The following is a 14,345-nucleotide window of genomic DNA, read 5'->3' as shown; positions in this document are numbered from 1 at the left end:
TTCTTTCCATTTTCTCAATCTAGGGTAATGGGAGGGAGCAATAACGGAAGGAAATGGATCCGGGGTGGGTAAGCTTTCAATGCAGGAAGGATTACTTTGATTCCCACAATGGACAAATGGCTCCAAAAATATGGCATTAACAGAGATGGCTAAATTGACTGCTTTGGTTAAAGAAAAGAATACAATTAATTTTGTTTCTATTTGGAAATTGATTTAGGATTTTGCACTTGAGGTGGAAAAAATGATTCTTTGATTCTGGGTTTTGCTGATTAGATAGGTTTGTTGTTATAAAATATATATTTTTATGTGAAAATAAAAAGTATTTTCATGTAAAAATATTATCATGTAAAAATAAAACGTTGAGGTTGTATGTTATTACCTTATTCTACTGAGCCAAAAGAAATTAAAGTCACTGCTTTTTCCCTTTCCCCTATGCAGAATGACAGAGTTGAAAAGGACCTTGGAGGTTTTCTAGTCCAGCCCCCTGCTCCAGCAGGAAACCCTCTACCCTTCAGGACAAATGGTTGTCTAATCTCTTCTTCAACCTCCAGTGATGGAGCACCCACAGCTTCTGGAGGCAAGATGTTCCACTGGTTAATTGTTCTGACTGTTAGGAAACTTCTTCTTAATTGTAGGTTGCTTCTCACCTTAATTAGTTCTCTCCTTTTGCTTTTCCTTCCTCGTTTTCATTTTTCTTTGTATTTCTATATTTTATGGTTTTCTTGAACCATAAACTTCCAGCGCACCTGAAGAATCTAAGTCACCCAAGCTGAGAAGTGCCACTGGACCTATTTTGAAAGCAATCCTCTCATTATGAGCTGCATCTAAAATAGGTAGGAAGTGCAAATGTACATGCTCTGGAGGGCCTGCTGCTTCCAAACACCTCTGAAAACAAGGTTACAGCCTCATAAAATAAACCAATGATCTTTGCTAGCCTTCCAGGCACTTTAGAAACTTCATCAGAGACTTTTCTAGGAGTTATCCAGCTTCCCAGCAGCACATTTAATGGGAAAAATTCTATTGCTAGAAACACTCTCTGGGCAACTGATTTGGCCAGCTGCTCAAGGCAATAATCTGGATGGGTAAAAATAATCTTCTTTTCAGAGAATAAAACAGAGAGACAAATAGAGCAGGCCAGCAGAGAGGTTTGCAAAGGAATTTTAATACCTTGGTTATAATTAGGCACAAAATGATGTCCTCTACATGTGCTGCTAAAGCCCTCTAAGGATCCTGCACATTCATTTGCCCGCTCTTTGAATTGAAAATCCTACCCTGTAGATACAAAGGCTCCACCTTGCTAGAACAGAGCAAAAGGCTGGTGGAAATGGGAACAAGTACAGGTAGTCCTCACCTTACGACCACATTTGAGACCCAAATTTATGTTAAATGAGAAATCTGTCAAGTGAGTTTTGCAACCTTTCTCACCACATTTGTTAAGTGAATCACTGCAGTTCTTATATTGGTAACGTGGTTGTTAAATGAATCTGGTTTCCCCATTGACTTTGATTATCAGAAGGTCACAAAAGAGGATCACATGACCCCAGGAGAAATGTGAGTCAGCTGCCAAGAATTCAAATGTAAATCACATGACTTTGGGAATGCTATAATAGTCATAAGTGTGAAAAATGGTCATAAGTCACTTTTCAGTGCTGTTGTAACTTTGAACAGTCACTCAATGAACTGTAGTAAATGGACTCAACTTACAATCAGAATTTCCACTGATCAGCAAGACAGTTGTCAATCAAATCATGCCCAATTTTACAACCTTTTCCCCCCACAGTTGTTAAAAGAATTATTGAAGTTATTAAGTAAATTATAGTAACAGAGTTGGAAGGGACTTGTTTGGTCTTCTAATCCAACCCCCTGCTCAAGCAGGAGACTCTATACCTCTATACTCTAATATTCAGCCTTTTTAAAAGCCATTTTGCACCCTCCCCAGGCTCCAGAGGCTTTATAGGAGCCTTGGAGGGCGAAAACAGACTCCCCCACCACCACTGAAGGCCCTCCGGAGGCTTCAGGAGCTTCCCTGAAGCCTCCGGAGCACAAAAAAAAGGCACTATGGGCAAACCAAAACTTTGGGAACGGACTTCCGGTTTGCTTGTAGGGCTGGATTAAGCCCTTGGGAGCCTTCAGGGGCCTTCCGGAGGCTTCCCTGAAGGCTCCAGAGGACGAAAAATGACCCAACAGACAAACCGGAAGTCACTCCCAGTTTGCTCGTAGGGCTGTTTTTAGTCCTCTGGAGTCTTGAGGGAAGCCTCCTGAGCGTCCCTGAAGGCTCTGGAGGACTAAAAGGGGGCATATGAGTAAACCGGGAGTCTGTTTCTGAACTTCCGGTTTGCCCATAGGGCCGTTTTTTTGTGCTCCGTAGGCTTTAGGGAAGCTCCTGAAGCCTCGGGGGTGGGGGGAGGCTGCTTTTGCCCCGCTCAGGTTCCTATAAAGCCTCTGGAGCTTGGGGAGGGCAAAAAAAGCATGCAAAAAACAGGGAGGCCCTCCTGTCATGCCCACATGCGCGGTGGGTGTGTCGCACATTGCATTAAGGATGCGGCACACCCATGCATAACCCCCTGCGCTCCCCCCTCTTATGGCACGTGAGCCAAAAAAGGTTCGCCATCACTGCTCTATAGTATTTCAGTAGTTGTAGTTTCAGCAGTACAGTTGTTAACCAAATCACTGCAGTTGTTAAACAAAACAACTGTGAATCAAATTGTTAAGCAAATTAAGCTTCTTCTATTGATCCTGGGGTACTGCAACCACCATAAATACATGCCGGTTGCCTAGTACCCGAATTTTAATCCCATGACCATGAAGATGCTGTGACCATTGTAAGTGTAAGGACTGGTTGTAAATTAATTTTTTCAGTGCCATTGTAACTTTGAACAATTGCTAAACGAATGGCTGTAAGTCAAGGACCACCTATAAGATGACTGTTTAACTGCAGATCAGAACATATAATTCAGCATAAAATAGAGTAAAGGTAAAACAGAAAGATTGTAAATTAAAGTAATAAGAAGAATGGTAGATGCAAAAATGTTACCGGGAGATAAAGCCAAAGCTACAACTAAGAAATTAAGTATTTCTAAGTGCAAACGGGAGACAAATTGAAACTTTGGAAGAAAAGGAATGGAATCAGAATTGGGGAGAAGCCATGCTGGTGTTTGCCTTGGCACCTCTTTTCAGCAGTAAAGCCAGATATAGCCAAATAAAATGTACTCTACACATGTTCCGAGGGCCCTTGATCCTGCAATGTGAAATGTTCCCTTTTTCCCAGTGTCCAACATCCAGGTCCCTGTCTACTTTGGATGGTTCTTTTAACACCACACACTCACTGCCAATTAGAAGAACCAATTTCTTCTATTAAACCAGAGCGCCCAGGTCTACAAACCCATTGAGAGGAGTGTGTGTTTCAGGGGGTTGTGAGAACAAAGGCTAAAAATCAGGGCCAGGGCAGACTGGCCGGTCCTCAAAGGGAAGGGACCCACTTCCTTTCCCCACCAGCTTGGAAGCAACCAGCCCTGAAAACAGCGACATTAACGGAGCCCTTCTCCAACTCGGTGTCCGGGGATGGGGGCTCATATGCCAGTCCACTCTTACAAGACGGCCATTGTTTTTACTTTGGTTGGCTTGAATAAAAATAAAATTACAAAACACCTTATTATAATTGTTATTCTATTTTTTATCCTTTTCTATTAATATATACAGCATTATATTTCATTTAGTGAAATAGAGGGGCTAAGACGCTGAGCTTATCGATCAGAACGGTCGGCAGTTTGAATCCCTAGCGCCGTGTAACGGAGTGAGCTCCCGTGACTTGTCCCGGCTTCTGCCAACCTAGCAGTTCGAAAGCACGTAAAAATGCAAGTAGAAAAACAGGGACCACCTTTGGTGGGAAGGGAACAGCTTGGACTTTTAGCCATTCCGGCCACGTGGTCCCGGAGACGTCTTCGGACAGCGCTGGCTCTTGGGCTTTGAAACGGAGATGAGCACCGCCCCCTAGAGTCGGGAACGACTAGCACATACGTGCAAGGGGAACCTTTACCTATATCTCATACACATTGAAATGTTTTATAAATGTATAACTGTATAAATATAAACATATTTCATTCAGCACTGCAAAAAGGGGCAGCTCTATAAACTGATCTAATAAGTGAGCCAGTCGGCAACAGCTCCCGCCGTTGCATTCCCACAACCCTGGGCGCTCCTTCCTTGGCGCGTTACACGAGCTCAGAGTATCAGGAAATCAGCTATCGTCTGCCAGCCCCACGTGGGAAACCCCCTCAGGCTCCCCAGGGGGCTGACCCCTCGCCCAGCCGGTCGGGCTCGTTTCCCGTCTCTCCCTCGGACTAACCCAGCCCCGCGGGGCACGTGGGAACGCAGCCCACGGGGACGCCGAACCCCGTGGAGGGCTCGGGAGAGCGGGCAGGCGCTCTGCACATGCCTAGAGACCCCTCCACAGGTCGGGGGAGCGCGGGGGGGAAATGTCCCCCTCCCCCTCCCACCTCACCTTGGGCGTCGTGATATACTCCATCGCCGAAGCCGCCGGCCTCTTCCACGTCCAGATCCCGCGAAGGCTCGCGAGATGTCGCGGAGGAGGCGCTTGGTCCGCCATCTTGCGTGAGGGCAGCTTCCCTGGCGGAGCGCTGGCACCGGCCGGCACTTGGGAGTTCTTGACCGCCTCCTATCGGAGGGACCCCAGAACTGCACCCCTTCCATAATCCGCTGTGGAAATGCATTGGGCTGGGCGGGAGGGGACACTTCTAGGCTGAGACTCATCCTGCTTTTACTGCAGGAGATACAGAGCCCTGCTGTCTCCTGGCTGTTTCTCCCCTAACAGGAACATCCCTGCGAAGTAGGCCTGCGTTTGGATCTTGCTGGTCCCAGTCCAACTCCTTTCCAAGCACAACCACTAGCCTTAGTACAGGCTAAGCCACAATTCATTGCAAGCCATTACACAAACCATGAACTTCAGGTTGCATTAGCCAGCCAAGGATGGTTTAAATAAACCATGTAAAACATGGCTTATTTAACTAATATAAATTGCTAACCAACCATAGCTAGCAGTGTGTGGGAAACGGGTCTTTAAACAGACCTGCTGAATGCATGGAATTTCAGAGGGCAGGTCAGTCAGTTGTGAGACACTTAATTCCTTTATTTTTCATTTAGTAGGCAAATATAGGGCTTTCTCCAGATTCAAACCATTATCAAAAACTATAACAACTCATCCATGCTGTGTTTATTAGTTTATTTATTCAATCTCAGTCAATGACTGGACAGATTACAATTCAAAAAATATATTGTAATTCAAACACCCAGCTTAAAGTGACTAAGGTTGAGAAACACTGGTCTAAGATCCTTCCCAATCCTTGCCTCCTTTGTGCAAAGGACCACCCAGATCTGAAATGTGCAACAAAATGATCCATGATTTAGAGGCACAAAACCAAAAACGGTTAGGTTCCACTGCAATGTTATTATTCTTTTAACCATGACATGTTGAATAAAACTGAGCCATCGGCAAGCAAGCAATCCACGTTTTGACTCAATGTTTTGCAAATGGAGGCAAACTAAAAATAAAAAGTAGAATATTGGGGGGATACGTTTCGCTTCTTACTTTGCTACTTGAACTGCAGGCATCTTGGGTTTTCTCGTCTAACGAAAGCATGGCTTGCTCAGCCTGAAAGCTGAAGCAACTAAGGACTAAACACTCGAACAAATGTCATTTCTTTTTGAAAGTTGATATTTTCCACAGAAACTAGGAATAAAAGTTCCAGAAATCCTCCAGTATTCAGTTTGCTTCCAGTAAAGATGAGGGATGCAACCTGTGAATTCTGGGCAAACAACTTTGTTGGATTTGCTGGCTATTAGAGTTGAATGGGTGTTTGATAATTGGTCATTTATTCTCAAAACAAGAAAACATATGTAGCTCAAGGTTGAACGATGGGGTTCTTGGTGCTCTCTGACGTTGCTTGCTGCTTGCAGACGTTCCATTATCCAACTAAGTAACATCATCAGTGCTAAAGGAAGTGGGGTTTGCTCCCTCATTATACACAGTAGCTTGTCCTACCAATTTAAAGTTTTTATTTTTAAACAAACATAAAACAAACATAAACACACACAAAGCATAACAACCATCCTCCAGTTACCCACAGTATGTCAATTGGTTACAAAGCTTTGTGCTTCTTCATAAGTCTTCACTTACAATTTACGTAAAATCTCATATCATCAATCTAATATATATGTATACAATTATTATGATTATTAAACATTCATTTGACTATAACTATTACTACATCTTTTTTATGTAAAATATTCTAAATTTAAAATAAATTTATATTAGGGCATTTCATTACATCATCCTGAAATCATCCAATAATATTACAACTTTATATTATATTCTATATAAAATTGTTTATCTTTAATACCAAAGCTTTTAAGCATCCTCTCCATAGTCCTCACAATTAGTATAAAATTTCATATTATCAATCTAGTGTTTATATATGCATTATTATCATTGTTAATCATTTATTTGACTATAACTATTATTACTTTATTTTATACATAATACTCTAAATTTAACTAAATTTAACTTAATTTTTATTGTGACATTTCATTACATCAACCTGTATCCTTCCAGTAATTGTTCAATCTCCTATCTCTTGCCATTTGTAGTATTTGTGTTTTAATTGCTTTCTTAGTAAATCTTATATGGACTTCTCTTGGCAACTTGTTGTTGATAGCATATCTTGTAAAGACTCGAAACCCTCCATCTGTTCCTTCCATCAGCTTGCCTTTGGTTATCACCAATGCTTCTGCCAAAAATTGTATCATTACTTTTGCCAGATTTTCTCCCTTTTCTTCTATGTTTTGAGGTCTGAGATAGAGTTCCAGTCCATCAATCTCCTCTTTCCATATTCCACTCCTGTCATTTCCAACCACGCTCAGTTTACTATCAATATCAACAATTTTCTTTTTCAAATTTCATCATTGTTTGGTAGGTATTCTCAATTCTTCCCTCTATTTTTTCTGCTCTTTGTTCTATATTCTCCATTTTCTTTTCAATGCTCTGAATTTCTAACATTATCATTTGCAATGTCAGTTCCTTTTCTTTTTCATGATGCACCATTTTTCCAAATTGTAAACACTGCCACTATAACATCCAAGGCTTTTTTGTTAAATTTCAAACAAGTTCACTATAATTTTTCAAATCAAGGCTTTCTCTTCACTCTGGTCCTGCTACTGATAGTACTCCAGAAGAGCACCTGTATAAACACTCTGTATTCTTCTCACTATCACTTTCAATAGACAAACTCAGAAGCCTTGAGATATAACTCAAATGTTCAAAGAGAAAATAGGAAAAACAATGTTTCCAAGCCTCCAGCCTCTAAGTGGCAGTGTTACTTCTTTTTCCTCTGCTTTTACTCCTCTTTATATTCCAAACTTTTAAAAAAAGTTATTAAAAAGAAACAATCCATTCGAGCATAGAAAAAAGAAAAGAAAGATATTTTTAATCCATAAGTATGAAAAAAAGGAAAAATAGAAGAAGAAAGAAAAAAAACACTCCAATTTAAAAAGTAAGAGGCATTTGTAAAAATTCCATCGCTAAAAAAAATTAAAGAAAGATAACACATTAAGTTTGATTCAGGCTTAATCTCACCATTTACTCTCTTCTGTCCTCAATTTTACTTTTACTTTTAATCTTTTGGGGTGTTCTCTTCTCTGATAATAAAATTTATCTCACCAATTCGACACACTTTATCTCCCACTTTCCTTCCGTTCTGGAGCTGTCCCAACTTCAGCAGCTTCAATGGCTGCTTCTCTGTGGCCAGAAAAAAGAGCTTCTCCTCGATCAATCAAGGACTTTGTGATGTCCCTGAGACCAGCAGGATATGCCCTTCTCTATCACCATCTCTATGCGACGGTTTAGGTCCAAAAGGACCGTCCAGCGGCAGAGATATTGATGGCAATCTTGGAGCTCCAAAATCGCATGTCATATCGTCACAATGTCAACCTCGCCCTCCCAATTTATATATTTTGTAATGTATTCTGTTCCCATTTCCATCTTTTGGTATTAAAGGGCTGCATATGTGGGATTACATATGCTCAAAAATCCATGCAAAAGGTGCCTTTTGTTGGCTTCTTCACACATTCTAAACTCAAGTTCATTTACTGATTTAAATATCAAATTTAGAGACAGCCTATCTCACTCACAGAGGGAATCTGGGTAGTATAGAGTTAAAACATAAAACATACAAATCATAATCACATTGCATTCCAATGGAAGACAGTTAAAACAGGAATAAAATATTTAGCGTTAATAAGGCAGGCAGGGAGGGCTTGAAGTTGACTTTAACTAACATTTCAAGTCCTTGTATTGCCATGGTTCTTCCATTTAATTTTCATGGCAGCAATATGGAAGCAACTTATACTGCCGTCTTCTGAGATTTATCTTACAATTTTGGACTTTTCTAGTATCTACCATCAAAATAATAGATTAGATTTACATGCTACCTGTTTCCCAGAGACTCAAGGTAGAATCTGCTTGGCTTGATCAACCCCATCAACCAAATGAAATCTTCAGATTGACATATTCCACAGACACTCAGTGTAGGGTTTTGCTTTGTTAATAGAACACAGAAGAATAGGGTCGGAAGGGACCTCCTGCTCATGGCAGAAGATCCCGTTCCGTTCTGGACAAAAGATTGTCCAATCCCTTCTTGAAAACATCCAGTGATGGAGCACCCACAGATGGTTTGTGGAAAAAAGATTTGGAACGTTCTCATTGTATAAATTGATTGTGGTGAGAATTCTACATGCACAGGAATGGAAAGATACCTCAATCCCCACAAAAGAAGAATGGATGGAAACTGAATCTTGAAGAAGCAAAGATGAATAAGAAGTGACACCGGTCTTCGGAATGCAGTTGTTCTAAGATTCAAGAAGTTTTTTTAAAAAAGAATTTTACTGGTTTTTAAACATTTATAGGAAAGGGTAGGTGGATATACAAAAAATTTTTGGCAGCTACATCGTGCTGGAGGTAGAAATCTCTCCAAATCTCACAACTTTTACAGAGAAAAAAAAAAGATAAAAGATAAGCAGAAACAGCATCTTGTTATACACTGTATCAACCATATGTTCTTTTGCCACTTTCTCTTATGGTCTCAAAACCATATCTCTTTTGCCACTTTCTAATATATCAACAATTACAATTATATTTCAAATACATTTATTTTTGTGACCTGAGTCTTTTCAATATTGCTCCCTCCCCCCTGGCCTCTGGCGGAGCCACAGCCCCTCCCACCTTCATATCTCGTGTATTGTCGCCTTTTTGACTACCTCTTATAATTTCATCCTCTAGGAGGGCACTATGTTTTTTAATGAAGGCCTCTGCCTCCACAATTGTATTGATTCTAATTCTGTTTCCCTCCCAGAAGATCAACATTCCTTCTGGCAATAACCATCTAAACAAAACTCCTTTGTTATATAATTTCTTTGATAAGGAGGAATACTTCCTCCTCTTATCTCTTATTTTTTCGGAATTTGTTTAAGAATGGCAATTTCTTTATATTTTAGTAGTCCACCCCCCTTTGGGCCCCTAAAACCTCATCCCTCGTGGTCTTCCTAAGAAATTTAACGTGTACTTCCCTTGGAACATTATGTGTTCTGGCATATTCTGAATTGATCCTGTAAACCAGGTCCATATCCCACTGCAACTGTTCTTTATTTCTCTTAATATATTCTGCTAAGATTGTACACATAGTATCCTTAAGATCTTCATCTTCTGTCTCCGGTAGGTTCTGGAATCTGAGAAAAAGGGACATTCTTTCAAGTTCTATCTTTACCATGAAATTTTCCAATTCTCTATTCCCCTTCTGAACTGCCTTAACCTCCTCCCAGTGTCCGTCGCCTTCGGAAACTGGAAGTCATCTCTCAAGAAGGTGTTTTAACTTAGTACAGACAGCCGTCAAGTGAATGTCTGCATGCGTGTGTCCAAAATTAATAAAAAACACAAAACACTCATTGATCCACTTAAAGTGTTTTGCTTCTTCCTGGCAAGTATTTTCTATGGAATATCCAAGCATTATAGCTACCTCTTATCATGACATTTTTCCACCAATATTTGGGAAACTGATTCCCAAGCAAAGGGAAAGCAATGGTTTGTTCCTATGAGGCATTAAAATGTAGCTTCATTTCTTTTTCACTTAGTGGGAAGTATAAGCCCAACCGTAAATGCTCAGTCCTTAATTCAAGGTTTTAAAAATGGGTCCTTTACTATGGGATTAGACTCAGTTTATACCTAATGTTAATCCTAAACCAATGTTTCTCAAACTTGGCAATTTGAAGATTTGTGCGCTTCAAGTTGAAGTTCGCACATCTTCAAGTTGTCAAGTTTGAAAAACACTCTCCTACACTATGGCTTATGAGCTACAGTGGCTTTCACATAGTGCTTTAACCAAGGTGAAACAAACCGGCTAATGGTTTAGCATAGAAATGCGTAAGTTCTCAGTGTACATGCAAACAACAAAGTGATGAGTCATAGATTAGAAATCATAAGATACAATCATGTCACAAGTTACAAACAATTGAGAAATCATATAGCAATAGGAGAAGGTAGTAGGAAAGATGAGAGGTGAGAAAAATGAGATGACAAGGATAATAGTAATACAGCCTACTTCATGGGTAAATAGGTTTAGGCCTAAGACAGTGCTGTGGGAGTTACGTGTTTAGCAGAGTGATGGCACGGAGGAAGAATCCATCTTTGTGTCTGCAATCAAATACTTACACCACTGAGAGAAGAGGGTTGAGCCAATGAAAAGACATAACTTAATTTAAAAATGGTGCACCTTGATTAACTATCTGCACTTGAGCCCTGGTCTTAGAATTGGAGATCTTAGAATTCAACTAGAGAAATCAACAACATACTGGTAGAAGTTTATGCAAGAAAAAAGAACTCCTGTATACTGATACAGTTCTACAGAGGAAGTATTGAGGAAGTATTGAGTCTGTATATAGAGCTCTATAACTCTCTGGTTTGGCACAGCAATTAAACAGGACAGGTACAGACTTCAATGGAGAGTTAGGACTGCAGAAAAAAACAATTGCAACCGGCCTGCCTTCCATGGAGGATTTGTATATTGCACAAACCAGAAATAGGGTTGAGAGAATATCTATAGACCCCTCACATCTTGGACATAAACTGTTTCAATTTCTCCCCTCAAGACACCTCTATAGACATTGCATGCCAAAGCAAGCAGACACAAAGATGGATTCTTCCTCCGTGCCATCACTCTGCTGAACACGTAACTCCCACAGCAGTGTCTTAGGCCTAAACCTATTATTGGCTCTTCTGCTCTCCATCCATTATATTTGCTTCTCCTTCTCTCATCTCTCCTACCTCCTTTCTGCTCTCTGTCCTCCTTCCCTTCTCTACTTCCCCTTCCTCTCTCCTACTCCTCCTGTCCTCTTCCCCCCTCCTACCCTGTCTCCTATCCCTCTCTCCTTTCCTTACCTCTCTCCTTTTTCCCCACTCTTCATCTCATTTGCTTGGTGTATTTCAGCTTCTGAACAAGCTCCATTTTATGTTCATGATATTTATAGTTCCTTTTCAATGTACATATTTAATTTTAACATATATTCTCCTTTAAAAAAAAAGGAAAAATAGAACAAAAAAGTATAAATATATAGTCATTGTACTTTTAAGCCCCCCCCCCCCCCCCCAGCCTAATTTTGGTCAAGATGAAGATCTAGTTACAATTCCCAGCTATTCTCATCATTGTCTTTATATATCCTTATGCGCCCCCAATTTGTGATTCTGCCTTTAAATCTCAATTGTTTTCCATTATAAGTGTATTTCATATTCCCTCTCCAATTTTTCCATGTCTTGGATTAGATTACCCTTAATTGTCTATGAATGGCAAACCTCGCTGTTCAATATTCATTTCAATTCCCTTAATCTATTATATAGAATAACAAGAAGTAAACTTCTCGCTTTATTTCATCATCTTAAAAGTTCTATATATCCATATTTCATATATTTAACCCATGCTTAGTTGTCCTTCTATTGTCATTTTCAGTCAATTTGCTACTCAGTTTAATTATCATGTATAAAAGTGAATGGCAAACCTCTGCTATACAACCTCCCTAAGTCAGTTTCATATTTATCCATATTCCATATATTTTGGCCTTTGTTTAGTTATCTTTCCATTATTACATTCAATCAATTAGCAACTCCATTTTATCGTCATATTTAGGAATAAAACCCTTATCCTAGTTTTATATTCTCCCACATAAAAATTTCTGGTTGTCTGATTTTTTTCCTAGTAAGTCTTTTGTCTCACTTCTCTGCTCCTGCCCTCTCCCTTCTGTTAGCTTCGGTACATCCAATCTCCCTAACTTTCCCGAGGTCACCACCAAAAGGATGTTTTTTATTTCTCTTTGTTGGGGCAAAGCCTCCCACTTCAATTTCCCTTATGCCACTTGTTAGATCGGGTAGTGAGAAGGCACTGGCTTAACGTAACAACAGATCTTTATTGTAATGCAACAAGTCTGTACAATCCAGCAGCTTCTTGGTCTGACAGCAGCCCTTTTATAGGGAGATGTCAGACCTCCTAGCCAATAGGATTCAAGCTCTGTTCCCGTCTCAACAGAGAACCTTGTTGAAAACTATAGCAGACAGAGTTAATATCTAACACCCCTCCCCTCTTAGTTAGGATGTTTCTATTGGTCACATAATCCTGTAGGTAGGCGGGCTTTTGTTTCGTCCTACCAGACCTGCGCAGTTCATTTGGAACCGGTTCTTTGGGCAGGTCGGACGGGCCTGTCTGCTCTCCAGCTCCGCTCGGTGGAACCTCCTGGAACTTTTCCCAGGTCGCGGCTGGAGCTTCTAGGTGTTAGCGTTCTAAATACCATGCATGAAATCAATCAGAGACCAGGAGAATCATCCTTAAAGTTCCCTTTTAATCATACAGGCAAGTTAGCATGTCTATGGAATTCCAACTCTAATGTTCTTCCTGGAATTCCACCCAGTTGAAAGTTCATGATCTATCCCCACACCCACAAATCCATCACATGTTCCAATCATCATCTTCCACGCTGGCATCTACACCCCTCTGCTTCCGGTCAGGTGTTGAGGTGCGGAGACAAAAGATGACCTTGGCTTCTATAAAAGAATGACAACAATACATTCCACAATCCTACTCCTTTCTATTCCCCCCTCCCAACTACTACACTAATGAAACACATAGGAAATTACAAGAAAGTGTGGCAGGCCAAAGATCCTAAAAAGAACATAACTACAGGCCTGACACTAGGATTTGCTCGCTTGGAGCTCGCTATGGGCCTGCAACAGATTCAGATACGTCCCCCAGTACCCTCGGGCTTGAGTTGGCTGTAGGGGGAGTGAGTGCTTGCTCCTTTTGGGTAGGGCCTTGGCTGAGTTGTTCGGGAGTTTCGTCTGGTGTTCTGAGATTGGAGTGGGAGAGGCGACCACGGAGTTGGTCAACATGCCTCCTCCAATTTCTACCATCCTCTAGCTCTTAACAGATAAGAGCGGGGCCCTGTGATGCCTATCACTGTAGCAGGGATCCACAGAGTTCCCCCAGCAGAGGGGGCACACAGAGTAGTTTGGGTGTAGCCGGTCTAAGTGGGACCTTAGCCGGCGACCCATGAGAAGCTCGGCAGGGCTTCTCCCGGTAGTGGCACTTGGCGTGATGTGTTGGATTAACAAATAGTGATCAACCCGTGTTTGCCAATCTCCCGGGCCCATCCTGGCGAGGGCCTCTTTTGCAGATCGCACCATTCTCTCCGCCTGACCATTGGAAGCCGGATGGAATGGAGCGACCAGGGTATGTCGAATTCCCTGACTTGCTAAGTAGGTCTTGAATTGGATGGCCATAAATTAGGGCCCATTGTCAGAGACCAAGACATCGGGTAGGCCGTGTGTGGCAAAAAGTCACCGTAGCACCTTGATGACTACCTCTGCCGTGGTGGAGGCCATCAGGACTACCTCTAACCACTTTGAGTACACGTCCACAACTATAAGGAAAGTTTGGCCGTGAACTGGGCCAGCAAAATCTATGTGCACCCTAGACCACGGTGCTTGAGGACGCTCCCACTCTTTAGCAGGTGCCTCTGGGGGAGCTTGTCTGGACTCCTGGCAAGGTGGGCAGGTAGCCACCCATTCCTCCATCTCCCCGTCCATGTTAGACCACCAGACGTAGCTCCTAGACAAGGACTTCATCCTTACAATACCAAGATGCCCCACATGTAAAGCCTCCAATACTGCCTTTCGCAGTTTGTTTGGAATAACCACTCGGTCCCCCCACAGCAAACAGCCATTAATTACAGACAATTCA

The 14,345-nt window shown here is 41.4% G+C and overlaps 1 protein-coding gene across 4 annotated transcripts in view; it reads right to left on the bottom strand.

The window, feature by feature from the left end:
- Positions 1-5,844, bottom strand: part of MTMR8 (myotubularin related protein 8) — a 52,899-nt gene extending 47,055 nt beyond the window's left edge. For 2 of the 4 annotated variants that reach the window (XM_081963861.1, XM_081963863.1), the window contains exon 1: positions 4,502-4,653. In XM_081963861.1, coding sequence (XP_081819987.1) covers positions 4,502-4,606 — 105 coding nt within the window. In that variant the 5' untranslated portion in view covers positions 4,607-4,653. Of the gene's footprint in view, positions 1-459; positions 587-4,501; positions 4,654-5,605 lie in introns of those variants that run through there. The other 2 variants (XM_081963862.1, XM_081963864.1) reach the window with 2 other exon arrangements.
- Between the last annotated feature and the right edge of the window lie 8,501 nt (positions 5,845-14,345).

This window comes from Natrix helvetica (genome assembly GCF_964273705.1).
Source record: "Natrix helvetica genome assembly, chromosome: 11".
Lineage (NCBI taxonomy): Eukaryota > Metazoa > Chordata > Lepidosauria > Squamata > Natricidae > Natrix > Natrix helvetica.
Note: the sequence above shows the minus strand (reverse complement) of the source record. Positions and strands in the feature narration are given on the sequence as shown.